Raw genomic sequence first — 18,614 nt, forward strand, 5'->3', positions numbered from 1 at the left:
GAGTTGGACACGACTGAGCAACTAACACACATAGTAAGTGGGTGAAGATTAGATTTGGACCCAGGTCTAATTTCTTGCCATCTTCTACTTTGAAGATCCCTCAACTACTCAACAAATGCTGACTGAGCACCTACTATGTACCTGCACTAGTCTATACTTCTGGGGTATGTCAGTGAACTATCCCTGCACTCGTGATGCTCACATTCTAAGAGAGAAATTAAACAATAGATAGATACATAATGAAATGCCAAGTTGTGATTAAGTTCTACTAAGAAAACTAAAAAAATGGCAAGAGGACAGGGAAAATGAGTTAAACTATGACTACACTTACGGAGAAGGCAATGGCACCCCACTCCAGTACTCTTGCCTGGAAAATCCATGGACGGAGAAGCCTGGAAGGCTGCAGTCCATGGGGTCACTAAGAGTCAGACACGACTGAGCGACTTCACTTTCACTTTTCACTTTCATGCACTGGAGAAGGAAATGGCAACCCACTCCAGTGTTCTTGCCTGGAGAATCCCAGGGACGGGGAAGCCTGGTGGGCTGCCGTCTATGGGGTTGCACAGAGTCGGACACGACTGAAGCGACTTAGCAGCAGCAGCAGCATGACTACACTTCAGGTAATCAGGACAGACCTCTCTCATAGTACAGGAATGCAGTGAGGAGGAACGTTGTGAAAATGTTTGGGAACAGAAAACTGTGTAGCATACAAGCTTCTTCAAGCCTTTTACGGCACAGTGATTTAACTCAGAGTATATGACAAAGATGAACACTCAATTTGTTGCAGAAAACAACTAGAAGCACAAGAATCCTGACTATAGTTCATAAAGTAAACAATTCAGGGAGAGAGAAGTGAAGAACAGCAAGCCCTGAAATTATTATTCTTATATGCCAAGTGCACATCCTATACACAAATAATTGCTCCTAATTAAAAATCTGGTTGGGACATTGGATAATAATATGATGTTAGAAAATAGGGGAATGAAAAAAGAGGTGGGGGGTGGATGTATTAAACAAAGACATTTGCAAATAGATGCATTCATGAAAATTTAAGCCAAAGCAACTAAAAGGTAGTTTTCTTTACAGGAAATTGAATGAAGGCAAAAGAAAAAAAGACAAGTTATTTTAGAGCTAACCTGAATCATAAAGCATTTTATTTGAAATCTAAAATATTACATGCATAATAAAAATAACTTGGGATTTAAAGTAATAATATTTTAACCCTTTAATGTCTTCAAAACAATCCTATCAGGTAAGTATTGTCCCCTTCATACAGATGAAAAATCTTTGTCTCAGAGAGGCTGACTTAACTAAGCAAACAAACCTTGCAACTGGCAGTGGGAACCTCCCAACTGTGCTTATTACCCCCGTCTACAATGCTGCCTCTGTCCTGACATGATAGAGCACAAAAGAGGACTTAACTTTCTACTGTATTCCTAATGATTTTAGTTAAATTTAATAACATGTAACCTGTTCATTTCTGATAAGCACATTTAAAAAATTCACTTAAGCCAGACTAAATGAGTTCAGATTTTAACTTTGTCATTTAGTAACTTGTGACCCAGAGCAAGTTAGTTACTTAACTTCTCTGTGCTTCAGGTACCTTATCTGTAAGATGGGAATAATAACTGTTCATACCGCATAGAGTTGTTTTGTGAGGATTCCATGCATTAATACATGGCAAGTGCCAGGCACACTAAGTCTTCCGGCTATTATTATCAAATCTATAACATCTTATAATTTACATGAGAATTATGAAAGTGGTCAAGACTCAAAATCTAAGGAAAGTAGAAAGAAGTATCAGGAATAATCTCAAAGGGAAACTTTAAAAGATTAAAGTATAAATCAGATCAGATCAGATCAGTCACTCAGTCGTGTCCAACCCTTTCCAACCCCATGAATTGCCGACTCTTTCCAACCCCATGAATTGCAGCACGCCAGGCCTCCCTGTCTATCACCAACTCCCGGAGTTCACTCAGATTCACGTCCATCGACTCAGCGATGCCATCCAGCCATCTCATCCTCTGTCATCCCCTTCTCTTCCTGCCCCCAATCCCTCCCAGCATCAGAGTCTTTTCCAATGAGTCAACTCTTCGCATGAGGTGGCCAAAGTACTGGAGTTTCAGCATTAGCATCATTCCTTCCAAAGAAATCCCAGGGCTGATCTCCTTCAGAATGGACTGGTTGGATCTCCTTGCAGTCCAAGGGACTCTCAAGAGTCTTCTCCAACACCACAGTTCAAAAGCATCAATTCTTCGGCGCTCAGCCTTCTTCACAGTTGGACTGTGAAGAAGTCTCTCACATCCATACATGACCACAGGAAAAACCATAGCCTTGACCAGACGAAACTTTGTTGGCAAAGTAATGTCTCTGCTTTTGAATATGCTATCTAGGTTGGTCATAACTTTCCTTCCAAGGAGCAAGCGTCTTTTAATTTCATGGCTGCAGTCACCATCTGCAGTGATTTGGGAGCCCAGAAAAATAAAGTCTGACACTGTTTCCCCATCTATTTCCCATGAAGTGATGGGACCGGATGCCATGATATTTGTTTTCTGAATGTTGAGCTTTAAGCCAACTTTTTCACTCTCCTCTTTCACTTTCATCAAGAGGCTTTTTAGTTCCTCTTCACTTTCTGCCATAAGGGTGGTGTCATCTGCATATCTGAGGTTATTGATATTTCTCCCAGCAATCTTGATTCCAGCTTGTGTTTCTTCCAGCCCAGCATTTCTCATGATGTACTCTGCACATAAGTTAAATAAACAGGGTGACAATATACAGCCTTGACGTCCTCCTTTTCCTATTTGGAACCAGTCTGTTGTTCCATGTCCAGTGCTAACTGTGGCTTCCTGACCTGCACACAGGTTTCTCAAGAGGCAGGTCAGGTGGTCTGGTATCCCCATCTCTTTCAGAATTTTCCACAGTTTATTGTGTTCCACACAGTCAAAGGCTTTGGCATAGTCAATAAAGCAGAAATAGATGTTTTTCTGGAACTCTCTTGCTTTTTTAATGATCCAGCAGATGTTGGCAATTTGATCTCTGGTTCCTCTGCCTTTTCTAAAACCAGCTTGAACATCAGGAAGTTCACGGTTCACGTATTGCTGAAGCCTGGCTTGGAGAATTTTGAGCATTACTTTACTAGCGTGTGAGATGAGTGCAACTGTGTGGTAGTTTGAGCATTCTTTGGCATTGCCTTTCTTTGGGATTGGAATGAAAACTGACCTTTTCCAGTCCTGTGGCCACTGCTGAGTTTTCCAAATTTGCTGGCATATTGAGTGCAGCACTTTCACAGTATCATCTTTCAGGATCTGGAATAGCTCAACTGGAATTCTATCACCTCCACTAGCTTTGTTTGTAGTGATGCTTTCTAAGGCCCACTTGACTTCACATTCCAGGATGTCTGGCTCTAGGTGAGTGATCACACCATCGTGATCATCTGGGTCGTGAAGCTCTTTTTTGTACAGTTCTTCTGTGTATTCTTGCCTCCTCTTCTTAATATCTTCTGCTTCTGTTAGGTCCATACCATTTCTGTCCTTTATAGAGCCCATCTTTGCATGAAATGTTCCTTTGGTATCTCTGATTTTCTTGAAGAGATCTCTAGTCTATCCCATTCTGTTTTGTTCCTCTATTTCTTTGCATTGATCACTGAAGAAGGCTTTCTTATCTCTTCTTGCTATTCTTTGGAACTCTGCATTCAGATGCTTATATCTTTCCTTTTCTCCTTTGCTTTTCGCTTCTCTTCTTTCCACAGCTATTTGTAAGGCCTCCCCAGACAGCCATTTTGCTTTTTTGCATTTCTTTTCCATGGGGATGGTCTTGATCCCTGTCTCCTGTACAATGTCACGAACCTCATTCCATAGTTCATCAGGCACTCTGTCTCTTAAATCTATTTCTCACTTCCACTGTATAATCGTAAGGGATTTGATTTAGGTCATACCTGAATGGTCTAGTGGTTTTCCCTACTTTCTTCAATTTCAGTCTGAATTTGGCAATAAGGAGTTCATGGTCTGAGCCACAGTCAGCTCCTGGTCTTATTTTTGCTGACTGTATAGAGCTTCTCCATCTTTGGCTGCGAAGAATATAATCAATCTGATTTCGGTGTTGACCATCTGGTGATGTCCATGTATAGAGTCTTCTCTTGTGTTGTTGGAAGAGGGTGTTTGTTATGACCAGTGCATTTTCTTGGCAAAACTCTAATAGTCTTTGCCCTGCTTCATTCCATATTCCAAGGCCAAATTTGCCTGTTACTCCAGGTGTTTCTCAGAGAAGGCAATGGCACCCCACTCCAGTACTCTTGCCTGGAAAATCCCATGGACAGAGGAGCCTGGTGGGCTGCAGTCCATGGGGTCGCTAAGAGTCGGAGACGACTGAGCAACTTCACTTTCACTTTTCACTTTCATGCATTGGAAAAGGAAATGGCAACCCACTCCAGTGTTCTTGCCTGGAGAATCCCAGGGACGCAGGAGCCCGGTGGGCTGCCGTCTATGGGGTCGCACAGAGTCGCACATGACTGAGGCGACACAGCAGCAGCAGCAGCCAGGTGTTTCTTGACTTCCTACTTTTGCATTCCAGTCCCCTATAATGAAAAGGACATCTTTTTGGGGTGTTAGTTCTAAAAGGTCTTGTAGGTCTTCATAGAACCATTCAACTTCAGCTTCTGGAAATAAGGAAGTTACCCAGAAAAGCAAGAATGGCAGAAAAACTGATCGTTCAAGTATAAAATCATAGTTTTTTCCATAACAGCAGCATTCCAGTAAAGTTATTAGCAGCAGTAGCTGCCATTAGTTTTTAGGCAGTATTAAGAAAGTATCAAGAGATATCTGGAGTCTCAACAGATATCTGTACACTCATGTTCACAGCAGCATTATTCAAGACAGTCAAAAGGTAGAAGCAACCCAAATGTCCACTGACGGATGGACAGATAAACAATATACAATATACATACAGTGGACTATTATTCAACCCTAAAAAGGAAAGAAACTCTAACACATACTACAGTTGGGATGAACCTTGAGGACATTCGCTAAGTGAAACAAGCCAGTCACAAAAAGGCAAATACTGTACAATTTCATTTACATGAAGTATCGAGAGCAGTCAAACTCTTAGAAAGCACGACAGAATGGTGGTTACCAGCAACTAGGGTGGGGGAACAGGGAGTTGTTTGATGGATATAGAGCTTCAAATCCATGAAAAGCTATGGTGCTGGTTGCACACTCTGAATATACTTAATACTACCAAACTGCACATTTAAAAATGGTTAAGGTGGCAAATTTTATGCTATGTGTATTTTATCACAATGTAAAAATAAAAAATAAGAAAAAAAGGCTTTGGATACTGGGATTAAAATTCATTGGATAAACCAATTTCCTCCTCCCCTTTCTCTACACATGCCCCTCCCATTCCAAAAAACTTTTTTAAAGTATCACTTTTTAAAAAAGGAATCAGTCTATATTAATGAAGGCTAGCAAGTTTTATTTTCCTTTATAAGGGTTATAAGAGTATATAAATATATGCATCACTGACACATATAAATATAAAATAAAAACACAGGGTGATATAATACTAGGAAAAGATAAAATGAAATTTAAACTGTTGTTAAAATAGAAATTAACTCCACAAATTGAAGAGAAGGCAAAAATTAACTATGTTATTATTTACTGAATGATAATATACCAATTCTTCTGTTCTCTAAATTTTAATTTTTTTAACCAATAAATTTAGTGGGGATTTTAAGAAAAAATTTTTAATTTCACGACTTCTCATTCCTTTTGAATTTATCTTAGTTCTGACAATGTAATGCTTTACATTCTTTTAAAACTGAAAAAATTGAGCTGTCTTTACAAACATTTCTAGATCTTTAATGAACTTACACTTTAATACAACATTTATTCTTTTAAACTTAACATATTAAGACTTCTATGTAAAACAAATTTTGAATCATATTCAAAACAGTGGCTTTATAGATATAAACATTTCTATATATGCTAACATATTTAACATAGGTATATTATATATAACACTCTTAAAAACACTATTTACCTACTATTTCTAAAATAATGAAAATATCACATTCTAAAAAGAAGTTATGTATTAACTAGGCAAACTTGACATTTGCTCAATAACTTAACTACTTATGTGCATGGCTCTACTGTGGAAATACAAGTAAATAAAATGATACTTTAAAGAATTTAATCTTGAATCCCCATGTAAAAAATGACTTGAAAGAATAAAAAACTTACTTTTTTATGGTGTGTTCCTGCTGCAAATACTTATCTTGCACACACTTTTCAAACATAATTAATGCATTTTCTCCCTTATTCATTCCATTTGGTACTTGGTGTTCTTTTGCAAACTCAGTAGATAAGAGCTCAGATTCTATTTCTTCCAACAAATCCTCTGATGTTGAAACATTCTTTATTTTTGAAATAAGTTTCTTGGTGCAGTCTGTATCATAAAGACTTTCTGAGTAAGTCTTTTGAGTACCTGCTTCTGTAAATGTAGATGACCTTAATTCCGCCAATATTTGTGTGACTGTTTGTTCTGCTTCACTTGTTTTCAAAACTTGCTTTGTAAAATCTCCACCAGGAAAACTAGCTATTTGTTCAGAATTTTCTGGGCCTGTGTCTGTTTTAGCACAGGAATCCTTACCCCCACCATGATCTGGAATATAGTTTTCCTGTGTTTCAGTTTGATTATTGTGTTCATTAGGCTGACATAAAGTTTGATCAAAGTTTAATGACAACAGTTTGGACTCATTTTCTAAGCTGCTGCTTTCATCACCAGAAGAAGAGTTGCATGAGCCTTCCTTTGTTTCCAGCGTTTTCTCAATATTTTGATCAGAGGAAATGGAGGCTATGTGCTCTGTCTCCGACATGCTGACTGGCACCGATTCACTGTGTAAGTCTTCAAATCTGCTTCTGATCTTCGTCTTACATCTAAGAAAGTCAAAACACACATTTTTAAAAAGTTTTTTTTAAACCAAGACCCCATATATAGTTGCATGCATTTTATGATGTGGAAAAACTAAGGCTACACATTTTACCAGTAATAGTTCTTTAAAATTTCTTTCCTTGGAGGGGGGAAAAAAAAAAAAGAATAAAACAGCTGATCCAAATGAGTCACCACAGGTCAGATACCACACAGGTTCACTCTGTTCTCCTTCGATCCAGTCCTACCACTTCACTTCAGCGGCAGTTTGGTCCCATGATGCTGGGTACACAATGATACTAATAATGAGATTAGTGCCCAAGAATTGTTTATTAATAGAATTCCTTCAGCTCCACATGGGGAAAAAAAGACTATGTAAAGAACTTACAACAAACTATTGCAGAAATCAGATAGCAATGAAAACAACAGGCAAGAAATTACAAATCAAGGTAATAAAACAATGTACATTAACTGCCAAAGGAAAACTAGACAATAAAACACAGCTGCCTACAGCCCAGACACCTATAGCTGAGCTGAAAGAAGTCAAGGTGTAAAGGATTCCTGGCAGGAATTCATGTTTCTCCCTGGGATAAAGAAGTATCATAGTGATTTCCAAACATTCTCATCAAGAACACACAATGCTCAGCAAAACTCAGATGGACCCCATTTGCATTGCTTCACTCATAAAAGGAACATTTACAAACCTAATTCAACAATGTTAGAATATATTTTTTTAAGCTGTTTATGAGGGTTACTAAGCTAGCTATTTTCTGAAAATTAGTCAACTTCAAAAATTATCCTGAGACAAAAAAACATAGAACATCCCAACAATCTTAATGAAGAATTCTAAGAAAGGAAAAGAAGACCAGCTTGCCTGTTAAATATCCTGGCATCAACTAATTAGACATTGGCCCTAATACTATAAATTACCTACTTGTACAACGTATTTCCAAACAAATTATCATTATTATCTTGCTGTGTGTATGTTACAACTAAGACAAAGTCCACACTGGCAATAAAAGTTTGCTTTAGGCAATAACAATAAATGCAGTAAGTTAATAAAAACCCTTATGAGTAAGGCGTATTCCAAATCAAGGACAAAGTAAAATAATTCTCAAACAGGGACCTTAGCCACTATGTGGCTTCCTCATTTGGAAGGAAGCCACTACCTTCCTCAAAATAACTAATTTTAAGATACAACTTATGAATGTGTTGCTGCTGCATTTGAAATCTTAATTTGGAAATCAATCTAAAAAGTGCTTTCAAACATCATAACTAGTCATAACTAGTCAATGTTATGTGATATCTACTGAAGTCGAGCTCAAAGCTGACCAAATGTAATGGACAGAAGATAAAGAATCTGTTTGAAAGAGAATGAGTCTGTGACTCTCCAGCATAGACTGACCAAGTCAGAAGAAACTTTCAAGTGATGACTCTATGGCGCTTGTTTGTGTGCCGTGCTTTGTCGACAGAAAAGCATCACACAAACAATGGTTATCTTCTTACCCAGCTTTCACGTTCCCCAGGGTTCAGTCCACAGCTTTATTTTCCCTGCTAGAATTCCTCCAGTGTGATCACTGAAGCCACAAGCTCATGGTTGATGCGCACTTGGTTTCATCCCTATGCTCCTGAGTTATAGATAACAAATTACCTCTTTGTTTTCACTCTACTTCTACATCTATAATAATCTCACACGAATAGTGGCATTTCCAGTGGCTCAATTCAAAAAATGGCTAAATCCAGAATCACAACAATAGCTTCTAAGGTTGAGAACCCCTCATCCTTTATTTCTGTCAATGCTATCGTTTTTCTTAGTCATGACTCTTTCTTTCCTTTAGCCTCATATTCTTTTACTGATTTCATGTTTCCTGCAATTACACCCTCATTTCTGCTGTCAGTGTCCCCTTCCTGCAACTCAACCCAGGCCTGATAACTTCCTATTTGAACACTTGAACTGTTGGTTTCTCAATCTCACTCCATCCTTGCTCCAGCTTTCCTTCCTGAAACTCCAAGTCAAGGAGCAAGGAGGCTAATATAAGGGCAGATGACCTGAGACGGCACCAGGTAAGTGTCATCCAATCCAGAGAAGGCGCTAAGTGTACACTACATTGGCTCCGCCACAGAGGCACAGGAGCTGCCCTGCAAAGTGAATCCTCGGTGGCACAAGGGTCAAGGGAGTTACAGAACTGCCCCTTCTCCCCAAAACACCACGCACACCACCTCCAGGGAGATCACATCAAATACAACCAGATGAGTCAGAGTAAAGGCAGAGCTACTGCTTCCCTCTTTCAAGTTTCAGATAGTGAGAACTCTGCCTCCACTGGCTGGTATTCCCCCAACTCTGAAAGGGCCAGTTAAGAGGAAGGAGAGGGGACAAATTTTAGAGCCAAATTACATCTCTTCTTTAATCTGAGCAGCTGGGAACTAACAGTTTCAACATTTCTTTATAGAGAAGAAAGAGTTTATGATTAACATGTTTTTGTTGTCTGCTTTTGTAAGCAAGTGAAACCAGTCGTAATTCCTGGAATAAGTTTTTTCTAGTAATCAAAAGTGGCAGAAGAGTTTTGACACCAAACCAAGACATTATTAAAGGACTGTACCTCAGAGGCAAGTGGAGGGGATGTCAACATTTCATGTTTATACTTCAGAGTTGCGACTGTACTATTTTTTTAATCTTATCTCTCAACACAATCTTAAAATCCTAGTATTTCACTATTGTACCTTACCAGCCCTTGACCAGACGACTCTAAATTCCTCCAAACAATGTGCACATTAACATTTCCATGGCTTTGCTCTCATCTAGACCAGTCTGCCCTTCAGTCTAGTGGCAGTAGGTTAGCCCCTAACTTGTGTCCAATTCTTGTGACCCCATGGACTGTAGCCCACCAAGCTCCTTTGTCCATGGGATTCTCAAGGCAAGAATTCTAGAGCCGGTTGCTACTTCCTTCTCCAGGGGATCTTTCCCACCCAGGGACTGAACCACTTCTGCTGCATTGCAGGAGGATTTTTTACTGCTGAGCTACCAAGGAAGACCCTCCCTTCAGTCTATCCAGAGCCTAATTATACTTAAAGGACAGACTCTAAGGTCATGTTGCCTCCAAATTTTCCCTAATGGCAAGCACAAAAAAACCCCTCTCATGTAAATGAAAACATACTGTACTTACACTCATCAGGTACACAATCATAGCCTTCCTTGTGGCATTTCTCAACAGCCTTTTAAAAGATCTCCATACTCGCAAGGAAGAGGAACCTCACTCTGAACTGAATCAAACTTCTTAAATCCCAAGCAATATAACAGTAATAGTAAAAAGATAAACAAATCCAACAAATATATTCTCTACTACACTTACAGTCATTCTTGCAAATGCTGTTCAATGGTTCTCAGTGAGGGTGGGGCTGAGTTTACACAATGAGCTGGGGGTGCTGAAGGCATTTAGAGGGTGGAAACCTGGCTGTAAGAAGACTTGCTATGTGCAAGATAGCACAGAACAACAAAAATGTCTCATTCTGCTGGCTCTTCATCTAAGTAATAAAGGAACAAACACATACCTGTTGCTATAAATACCTCAGCTTAGATTCTGTTTTACATATCAAACTTCTGCAAATTAAAGAAGGCTGTAGCTCAGACGATAAAGAATCTGCCTCTGATGCAGGAGACCTGGGTTCAATCCCTGGGTCAGGAAGATCCCCTGGAGAAGGAAATAGCAACCCATTCCAATATTCTTGCCTGGAGAATTCCATGGACAGAGGAGCCTGGCAGGCTACAATACCTGGGGTCACAAAGAGTCAGACACGACTAAGCGACTATCACAAACACAGTTCAACATCAAAAGGCAAGTACTTTCTATATTGTTTCTCAGTAATATGTCCATGATCTTTGGAAAAAGTATCCATATAAACTGGCATCTGATAACCACTTAGTCTGCAAACTCAGTTTTCAGATGTTCAAATGAATACTGATCGGGGCAAAAGGAAAGGCGTTAAAGAAGATTTGTGTGTCTATATGTAAAAAGCCATCACCAAGAGTAAGTAAGTACACAAGAACGCTGCAGGGAGGGGCCGCCATCATGTGCTTGACTGTCCGCAGCTAAGCAGGGGAAACACGGTCAGCTGAGTCCTCCTGTGGGCCTCCAGCTGGCAATGCTGATGCAGGCCCATTTGGCTGCTGTACAAATTTTTTCTTAGGGGTGGGGGTAAAGGAGTAGATGTCATTAAAGCTACCAGTGATGGAATAGCCTAGGCATATATTAAAGGGGTAGGATGCAAAACTATACATTTGTATATAAGATTGCTTTAGTTAAGAAGTGCTTGTATAAATCAAATTCACACTCATATACAGACAGAGTGACTATAATTACAATCTCTTTTGCTGAGGTAAGAAAAAACACAGGTTACTTGACTTTTTAGCAATTCTTATTCATTAGGGGAAGACACTATATTTAAATTTAGCCAAGTCACAAAATTCCTCTTAATTCAAGGACTTTTTTTCCCACCAGGGTTGTTTCTGTTTCTGACACAGTACTACAGGACCAATTCGCACTTCAAAACTGTTTCAGCAGAGTGAGAAGTGGTTTCGCTCTTACTGGAGCTCATCAGCTGTAGGCAACTGGTCAAGAAACACTCTTCACTTGCCTTAAAGCCAACCATTATTCACCATAGATTTTATTCTTAACCAGCAACTGTACAAAATTATTCCTATATAAGAACCTTATAAACAAAACCTCTGTTTTTAACAACTTTTAATACTATTTCTTGTTTGCCAGTAATTAGCAGTATAAACAAACAACAAAAGAAAAAAGCTTACTCAATAAATGCAAATACAAACTAATCCAAATCCACAGACATTTGGTACTAGATTATCAAACATACAAACCTCATACAAAACTGCCAAACCAGAAATACATTTCTCAACTAGATATTAATTCATTTATTTACCACATATGTATTGAATATGTATTATGTTCAGCACTGTCTTACGTGCTGAGAACAAAGCAGTGAATAAAACAGGTATCTTTCTGGAGTTTACTTTCTGGTGTAATGAACCAACACACAAAATCTGTGTTAAATATTTTACTCTTTGTTTACAGTATTGTAACTGGAAGGTCAGCATTCCACGAGAAGCTATATAAGAAACATATGAGTGTTTAACTCCAACAGAAACATGTGACTCAGTTCGGCATAAATGTTATCTATAACAAACTACAAATTTTAAACTGACAAATTGTACCATTTGAGTCTCAAATAATGCCAGCTGTAGCTTGTCAAGTAATGTACATTAGGATAAGCAAGTCGAGCTTGTGATGGCGCTCCTGTTCTTCAATATAATAGTTTACTGTCCTTTGGGGAAAAAGTAAGGACAGCCAAAGGTCTTTTACACATTCCTCAAAAACACTTTGAAAACAGAATAAACAAAATGAGAACTTATCTTTCTGACCAGTTCTAATAATGTTCTAATAAAACAATTAAAATCAGAAGCAACCAAAATCATCCTCAGTCCAACATAAACTGATCACAACCCCCAAGTGTCTGATTTTTGATAGATATGAACTACAAAATATAAATACTTTCCTGGATAAAGTTTTAAAACACAGAATAATGAACAGAAAAGAACCCATACCAGAGACATAAAACTTCGTTTCACGTAATGAAAATATCTGACACCAAAGTTTATACACAGCGAACCTAATTCTACTCTTAAAAGACTAAAACCTGAGCTTGTTATTTCAAAGAACTCTAGACTAGTTCTATCAAAAGGAAGATTTATTTGTAAAGTAGTCACACTGTAAATGAGCTTTTTGGTAAAATTCAACTTTACTGCGTTTCCTTGTGAAACACATCACTAGCTCTTTGTCCATTAGTTTAAAAAGTGTATCATATGAGGCCAAGGTCAATTATCCCTGTAGGGCTTTGTTTAGCTTTGCACCCATGGGTCAGGGCATTCAGAATTTCACAGTATGTATACTATAACACACAGAAAAAGATGGTGAAAAGACTCAGGGCAATAGATGCAGCAGGACACTCACCCCCACAAACAGTACGAAAACCTGTGATACGATAACAAGAGAAATTACGGTCCGTCAAGACTCCAGGAAAAAGCAGCAAAGCAGCCACATCATATATCACATTACAAGTTATATGTCATATTATCAGTTTGGTATTTTAGATCCATGGAATTTTATATATCTCTTACAGTAACTTTTAAATCAGAAAAGTTATTAGCATAGAAATCTCATCTAGAAGCTCCTTGTATAGACCTCACCAAAAAAACTTCAATGACTCTAAGAAAACACGAAAAGTATTTTCAGCTAATTTCCCCCCCAAAAAACCTAAAAACTAAAAAATAAAAAACAAAAAAACAGGTGGGCAGGGTTGACCTACAGTTTCCTTTTCAAAATGGGACTAGCTAATAACCTAAAAAAATTTTAAAAAAGGTAAGTTTTAAGTCTGCCTTATATTAAGAAGTTCTGGTTAATGTTTATATTTTGAAGCCACCTTTGGCCTGGGCTTGGTTAATTTGGTACAATGCAATTTACCAAAAAATTAAATTATTAGCTATGACACGATCATCTCTGAAGCAGGTGAATAGTTCGTGTTTCTTAACGACAGGCAACTGTACTCACAATCCAATTGACACTTTGCTGGGTTTGATTTCTACTTTCTGTCTTTGCCCCTTCACATCAGTACTTCTTTTGTTTACTTCTTAGCCCAAATAGATTTTTAAAATCTCAGTAGCTGAGAAATAAAGTTGAAAGGTGGCTTCTGATATAATAAGATTACAGCAAATTTAAGTTATCTATGCTCCTATCCCAAAGGAAATCAGTCCTGAATATTCATTGGAAGGACTGATGCTGAAGCTGAAATTCCAATACTTTGGCCACCAGATGCAAAGAACTGACCCATTTGCAAAGACCCTGATACTAGGAAAGATTGAAGGTGGGAGGAGAAGGGGATGACAAAGGACAAGATGGTTGGATGGCATCACCGACTCAATGGACATGAGTCTGAGTTAGCTCGGGTAGTTAGTGACGGACAGGGAAGCCTGGAGTGCTGCAGTTCATGGGGTGGCAAGAAGTCAGACACTACTGAGCGACTGAACTGAACTGATGCTCCCAAGGTTGCCCCGAAATGACACTGAACATAATATTCCCAACACAGTAAGCCCAGTGACATGTTTATAAGAAATTCAAGAATCAGCTTTAATTATTTAAAACTAGAGATAAGAGGTAAAAAAACAAATCTAAACTTTGTGAAAGAAACATAACTTCAGGTTAAGGAGTCTTTAACTTGAAATTGTTAAGATGAATTTGAAAAACTAGTACAGATTATTAGTCATTCTTCAAAGGAAAAAGTGATTTTTTCTAAATCTCTAAATAAAGGCTGCATCATTTGTAAATAGATGGTTTTAAATAGACTATACTAAGCAATCCTCATTAGCTATGCTGTCACTGAATAGCATCAAAGAACAACTCTTTAGTTTATGGTTGAAGGGACTAAAAGGTTAAAGGTCGGTTACTGTGCTCCACCACTGCTTGCTTGTTAGCAATAAACAAGACTCTGAAATACCAATGATACTCTATGGAATCTCCACTGTTTAAAGGAACCTCTGAATTTATATGCAGGTATTATGAATAAGAAAAGGTCTTAAAAAGAATAAAACCAATATAATGTAAGCCAGGCATTTCCAGGTAGAATCTTTGGTGATTATACATGCCCGCCCATTACAATGTAACAAGGGGTTTTAATTCTTTATACTGCAAAGTTTGTGAATCACTCAGTATCTTCCAGTGAATTTAAAATAATAGGAAAGGACCAAAAAGGAAGGAAAAAAGAGAAAAAGAAAAACAAAACCAATCTTCACTGTTTTCTATTTTTGTACAATGATGGATAAGGAATTTGAAAGTAGCTGAATAGAGAAGATACACAAGCGGATGGTCGGTTTTACTATTAACATCTCTCACACCTTAATCTCTCCCACACTCTGCAAATATGAAGGTGTAGTTAGCAGTCCGGAAGGCTACACCCACAAGCATACCTAAACACTTACAATTTTTGTTGTGTTTTTTTGTTTGTTTTTGAGCGACTGCCAGCATACCTCTTGAAACACTTTCACTGATTTGCCACATATTGTCCTCAGAAAAACTCCCAACCTATCATTTTAGAAGAAATTAAAAAAGGTAGGCACGAAAGGTAGATTACACAGGTAGACACAGAGAAAACTGCCAAACGCCTGGGGCTGCCCGGCATTACTATACTACGTAACTCTCGGAGGTAACAAGATCATCAAGTCGAAGATAACCCAGATGTTTCAAATCCAGGCCTCTTTCCTCTAAGCAAAATCAAGATGTAAAAATTAGCTAAAGTTCTTCCATTGTTAACAGGCGATCAATAATTATACCTGCACTGTTCCCCAAGATTGCTACAAGGGGACATGTAGAAGGGGGGTTACCATTTTACAGGTTTGACAGACACATAAATTTGAAATCTGATCCTTAGCAACCAAGATTTATCAAAAGCCTTGATGTCCTTGGCGGGGGCGGGGGGGGGAGGCAATATAAATACCAAGAACGATTTCGCTCATAACCACGATCCCAAAGAATCGTCTCTAAAATTGCTTAAAATCACAGCAATGGAAGTGTTTGGAAAAGGGTTTAAAGTCACTACAGTAAACACGAAACACGAACACAGACAACTTGGAGAGGAAAGGAGAAACAGACTCTGAGTCCATGAGGGGTGCCGTGCAGGTGGGGCTTAGCTGTTGTACACACGGGGAGACCCGGCCAGCGGCCTAAGTTCTGCCGCTCTCTACGGACCTCTCAGGAGGCGCGGCCCCCACGGGCCCCTGCGACCCCTCCGCCGCCTCCGGCCCCGGCGGCCCGGGACTGACGGCCGGGAGGCAGACAGAGGAGGGAACTCCTTCCCCAGCGCTCACCTAACTCCCTCGAGAAGCCAGGCCAGGGAGCCGCCCCGGAACGTGCAGGATGGCGCAGGAGGTGGGAAGCCCGCCGCGCCGCCACCGCGACTCCCGGGTCCTCCCCGGGCGCCCCTCTAGGGTACTTACCCCACTGATCCGAGCCTCAGGCCACACCCCTAAAGAAGCTGCTGGAACTACCGCTCAGGAATCAACTTCTCCATAGAGGGGCCCCGCAGACCTGGAAGTGCGGGGGCGGTGGGGACAGCGGTGGGAACAGAGCCAAAAGCACGCTCCCTCCGCCGCGGCTGCTCCAAGCTCCCGCGGAGCTGACACATCAACAAAGATGGCGGCGACGCCGAAGCCGGCCCGGCTACAGCTGAGGAGGCGGGGCTCCTTGGAGGAGCCAATCAACGAGGCGAAGGCGTCGTGACGCAACGCACCTTGGGCCTGGGGAACCTGTCTGCAGTGGGCGGGGCCGACGCTCCTCTGTCTCCAGCTCGGCGAGCGTCCTTCCAGGGCACTTCGTCTTCGGAACTCGCCACCCCTTGGCCATCCTGGCGAGCCAGCTGTTCTGCCTAGCTAGTCCGGCCCTACCTCTCACGCCCCTCCCCGATCCAAGTAGGTTATTGCTTCCTGTAGGACGCGATCCTTGGAGCTGATCCCTCTTCACCCTTTGGCCCCTACTCATCTTACTCAGGGACATAAAGAGAATTTGAAATTGTGACCTCCCAGCTCTGATGCGTTAGTCTTGCACCTGACGTGGGCGGAGTCAGCAGGAGCTGCCTACCTGACCCTCAGACAGTTCATCTCTGGGAGAGGCCCTGGGGGTTTCCATAACACCGCATTCATGCCTACCGCTTGGCACCTACTGCTATTGTTTAATAATAAACTGTTGGTGCGTTCCTCTCTAGTACCCGACTGTGAGCCTTGAGCACGGGAAGTGTCATCACCCTAGCACGCAAAGGGGGGTTTGGCACGCCAGTGCTGCTCAATAATTAGCTATATATATGTCTATATATATATAGTGTACTGGGCGGGGGAAACGTATACTGAATACAGTTGCATAATCACGTCCGGAGAAGGTGAGCAGTTTCAGTCTGGAGGTTTTGCAAACCTACTCTGCCCAGTTTAGTGCTGCTCTTTGACTTAAGACTTCTTACTGCACAACTCATGACTGAAAGAACAAAACCCCCAAAACAAAAAGTCTCACTTGAAAAACATTCAACACTGTGTAACTCTATTCCTCTTTCCAACAGGAAATGGCACCTCCCTCCTTAAATGAAGATATTAGTTAAAACACATTATGCAGTTAAAGTGTGACAGTAAATAAATGACTTTTAAGCAATAAATTTACCAAACATTCCTGTTGTTTAGTCACTCAGTTGCGTCAGACTCTGAGATCTCATGGACTGCAGCCCAAGCCCAGCAGGCTTCTCTGTCCATGGGATTTCCCAGCAAGAATACTGGAGTGTTTCACCAAGCATTCCTTTTGAGATGTTATTCCAAGGGGAAAAATATAAAAGAAACATTAAGCTTTTTCAGTATGCTTATTGGCAGTAATATTGACACTGTTATTTCTGAACTATAGTAGTATAAAGCATGTATGTAATCCTTGGAATCAAGATTTTCAATATTGGAGAAAGGAAATACAAATATAAAAATCAAAGAAGTTAAGTGTAAAAAAACACTGCAATTCTAAATTTGAATTTAGAAACATCAGTATGAATTAGTAAATTTGAAATTAGAAACATCGGCATGAACTCATGGTACATTTCATTTCCATTAAAAAGAAAAAAAAAGGCTGTCTACTGAAAAGGTCTAGAATAATGATCAACCCAATGGACACCCCAATTGTCCAATCATCTCTAAATGTAATTTCCCACTAAAAGTAACCTAGGCTCCTCTAGGAACCCAAGGGCTAAATCTACAAAGCAAGAAATGTACAAGAAAATTTAGGATATTTTGGTTATACCAGAAAGTAAAGATCAAAGGAGTTGTGTCAAAAAGATTTGAGCCAATTTAAAGGTGTTCCCCATAGAAGACAATTTTAGCTTTTAAAAGTAACAGCAAATGAGACAAATCTACCTGTTTAAAAATTAATGAGTGTGTTGATTTTTTTTAAATGGTATTGGTCACCTTTGGAGGATGCCAATAAATCATCACATTTTGAAAACTAATAAAAAAATCAAACATCCTGCCTTTTCTGTTACAAACTGAATCTCAAATAGTTGACATGAGAAAATTCTTCTTTATGGACTTTCAGGTAACACATGCAGAGAAAAAGACTATAATTATTTTGGAAACACTTCTCTGGTAACTCAGATGGTAAAGAATCTGCCTGCAATGCAGGAGACCTGGGTTCAATCCCTGGATCAGGAAGATCCTTTGGATATGCGAATGGCAACCCATTCCAGTGTTCTTGTGGAAAATTGCATGGGCAGATGAGCCCCGGGGGCTACGGTCCATGGCGTCACAAAGAGTGGGACACCGAGTGACTAACACTTTCACTTTCAATGAAATAATGTATCTAGATAATGATCACCAGTGAATCCAGAATCCTATGGAAAGCTGGCTGGAAACTTTAGAGTGTATATCCCCCAAAGAGAAATGACTAGATGTTAAGTGTCTTCTGAGTGAATCAACAGAGGAACACAATACCACCTGGGAGGTGTTCTTGCCAGAGAGAATGTAATCAACAAAATTGTGAGGAAAACTGCCATTCCTTCAATGTGTAACTTGCAAGAAGATGAAAAGATTAAAAGAGAAATCTCTTTTTAAA

At 39.8% G+C, this 18,614-nt stretch overlaps 1 protein-coding gene across 3 annotated transcripts in view; it reads right to left on the minus strand.

Annotated features, from left to right (window-relative positions):
* The window catches only part of CCDC186 (coiled-coil domain containing 186), a 49,709-nt gene extending 33,515 nt beyond the window's left edge, over positions 1-16,194 (minus strand). The window contains exons 1-2 of one of the 3 annotated variants that reach the window (XM_055560725.1): positions 15,983-16,194; positions 6,237-6,932 (exon numbers count right to left, since the gene is read on the minus strand). In XM_055560725.1, coding sequence (XP_055416700.1) covers positions 6,237-6,871 — 635 coding nt within the window. In that variant the 5' untranslated portion in view covers positions 6,872-6,932; positions 15,983-16,194. Of the gene's footprint in view, positions 1-6,236; positions 6,933-10,473; positions 10,656-15,982 lie in introns of those variants that run through there. The other 2 variants (XM_055560726.1, XM_055560727.1) reach the window with 2 other exon arrangements.
* Between the last annotated feature and the right edge of the window lie 2,420 nt (positions 16,195-18,614).

This window comes from Bubalus kerabau, chromosome 22 (genome assembly GCF_029407905.1).
Source record: "Bubalus kerabau isolate K-KA32 ecotype Philippines breed swamp buffalo chromosome 22, PCC_UOA_SB_1v2, whole genome shotgun sequence".
NCBI classification, from domain to species: Eukaryota; Metazoa; Chordata; class Mammalia; order Artiodactyla; family Bovidae; genus Bubalus; species Bubalus kerabau.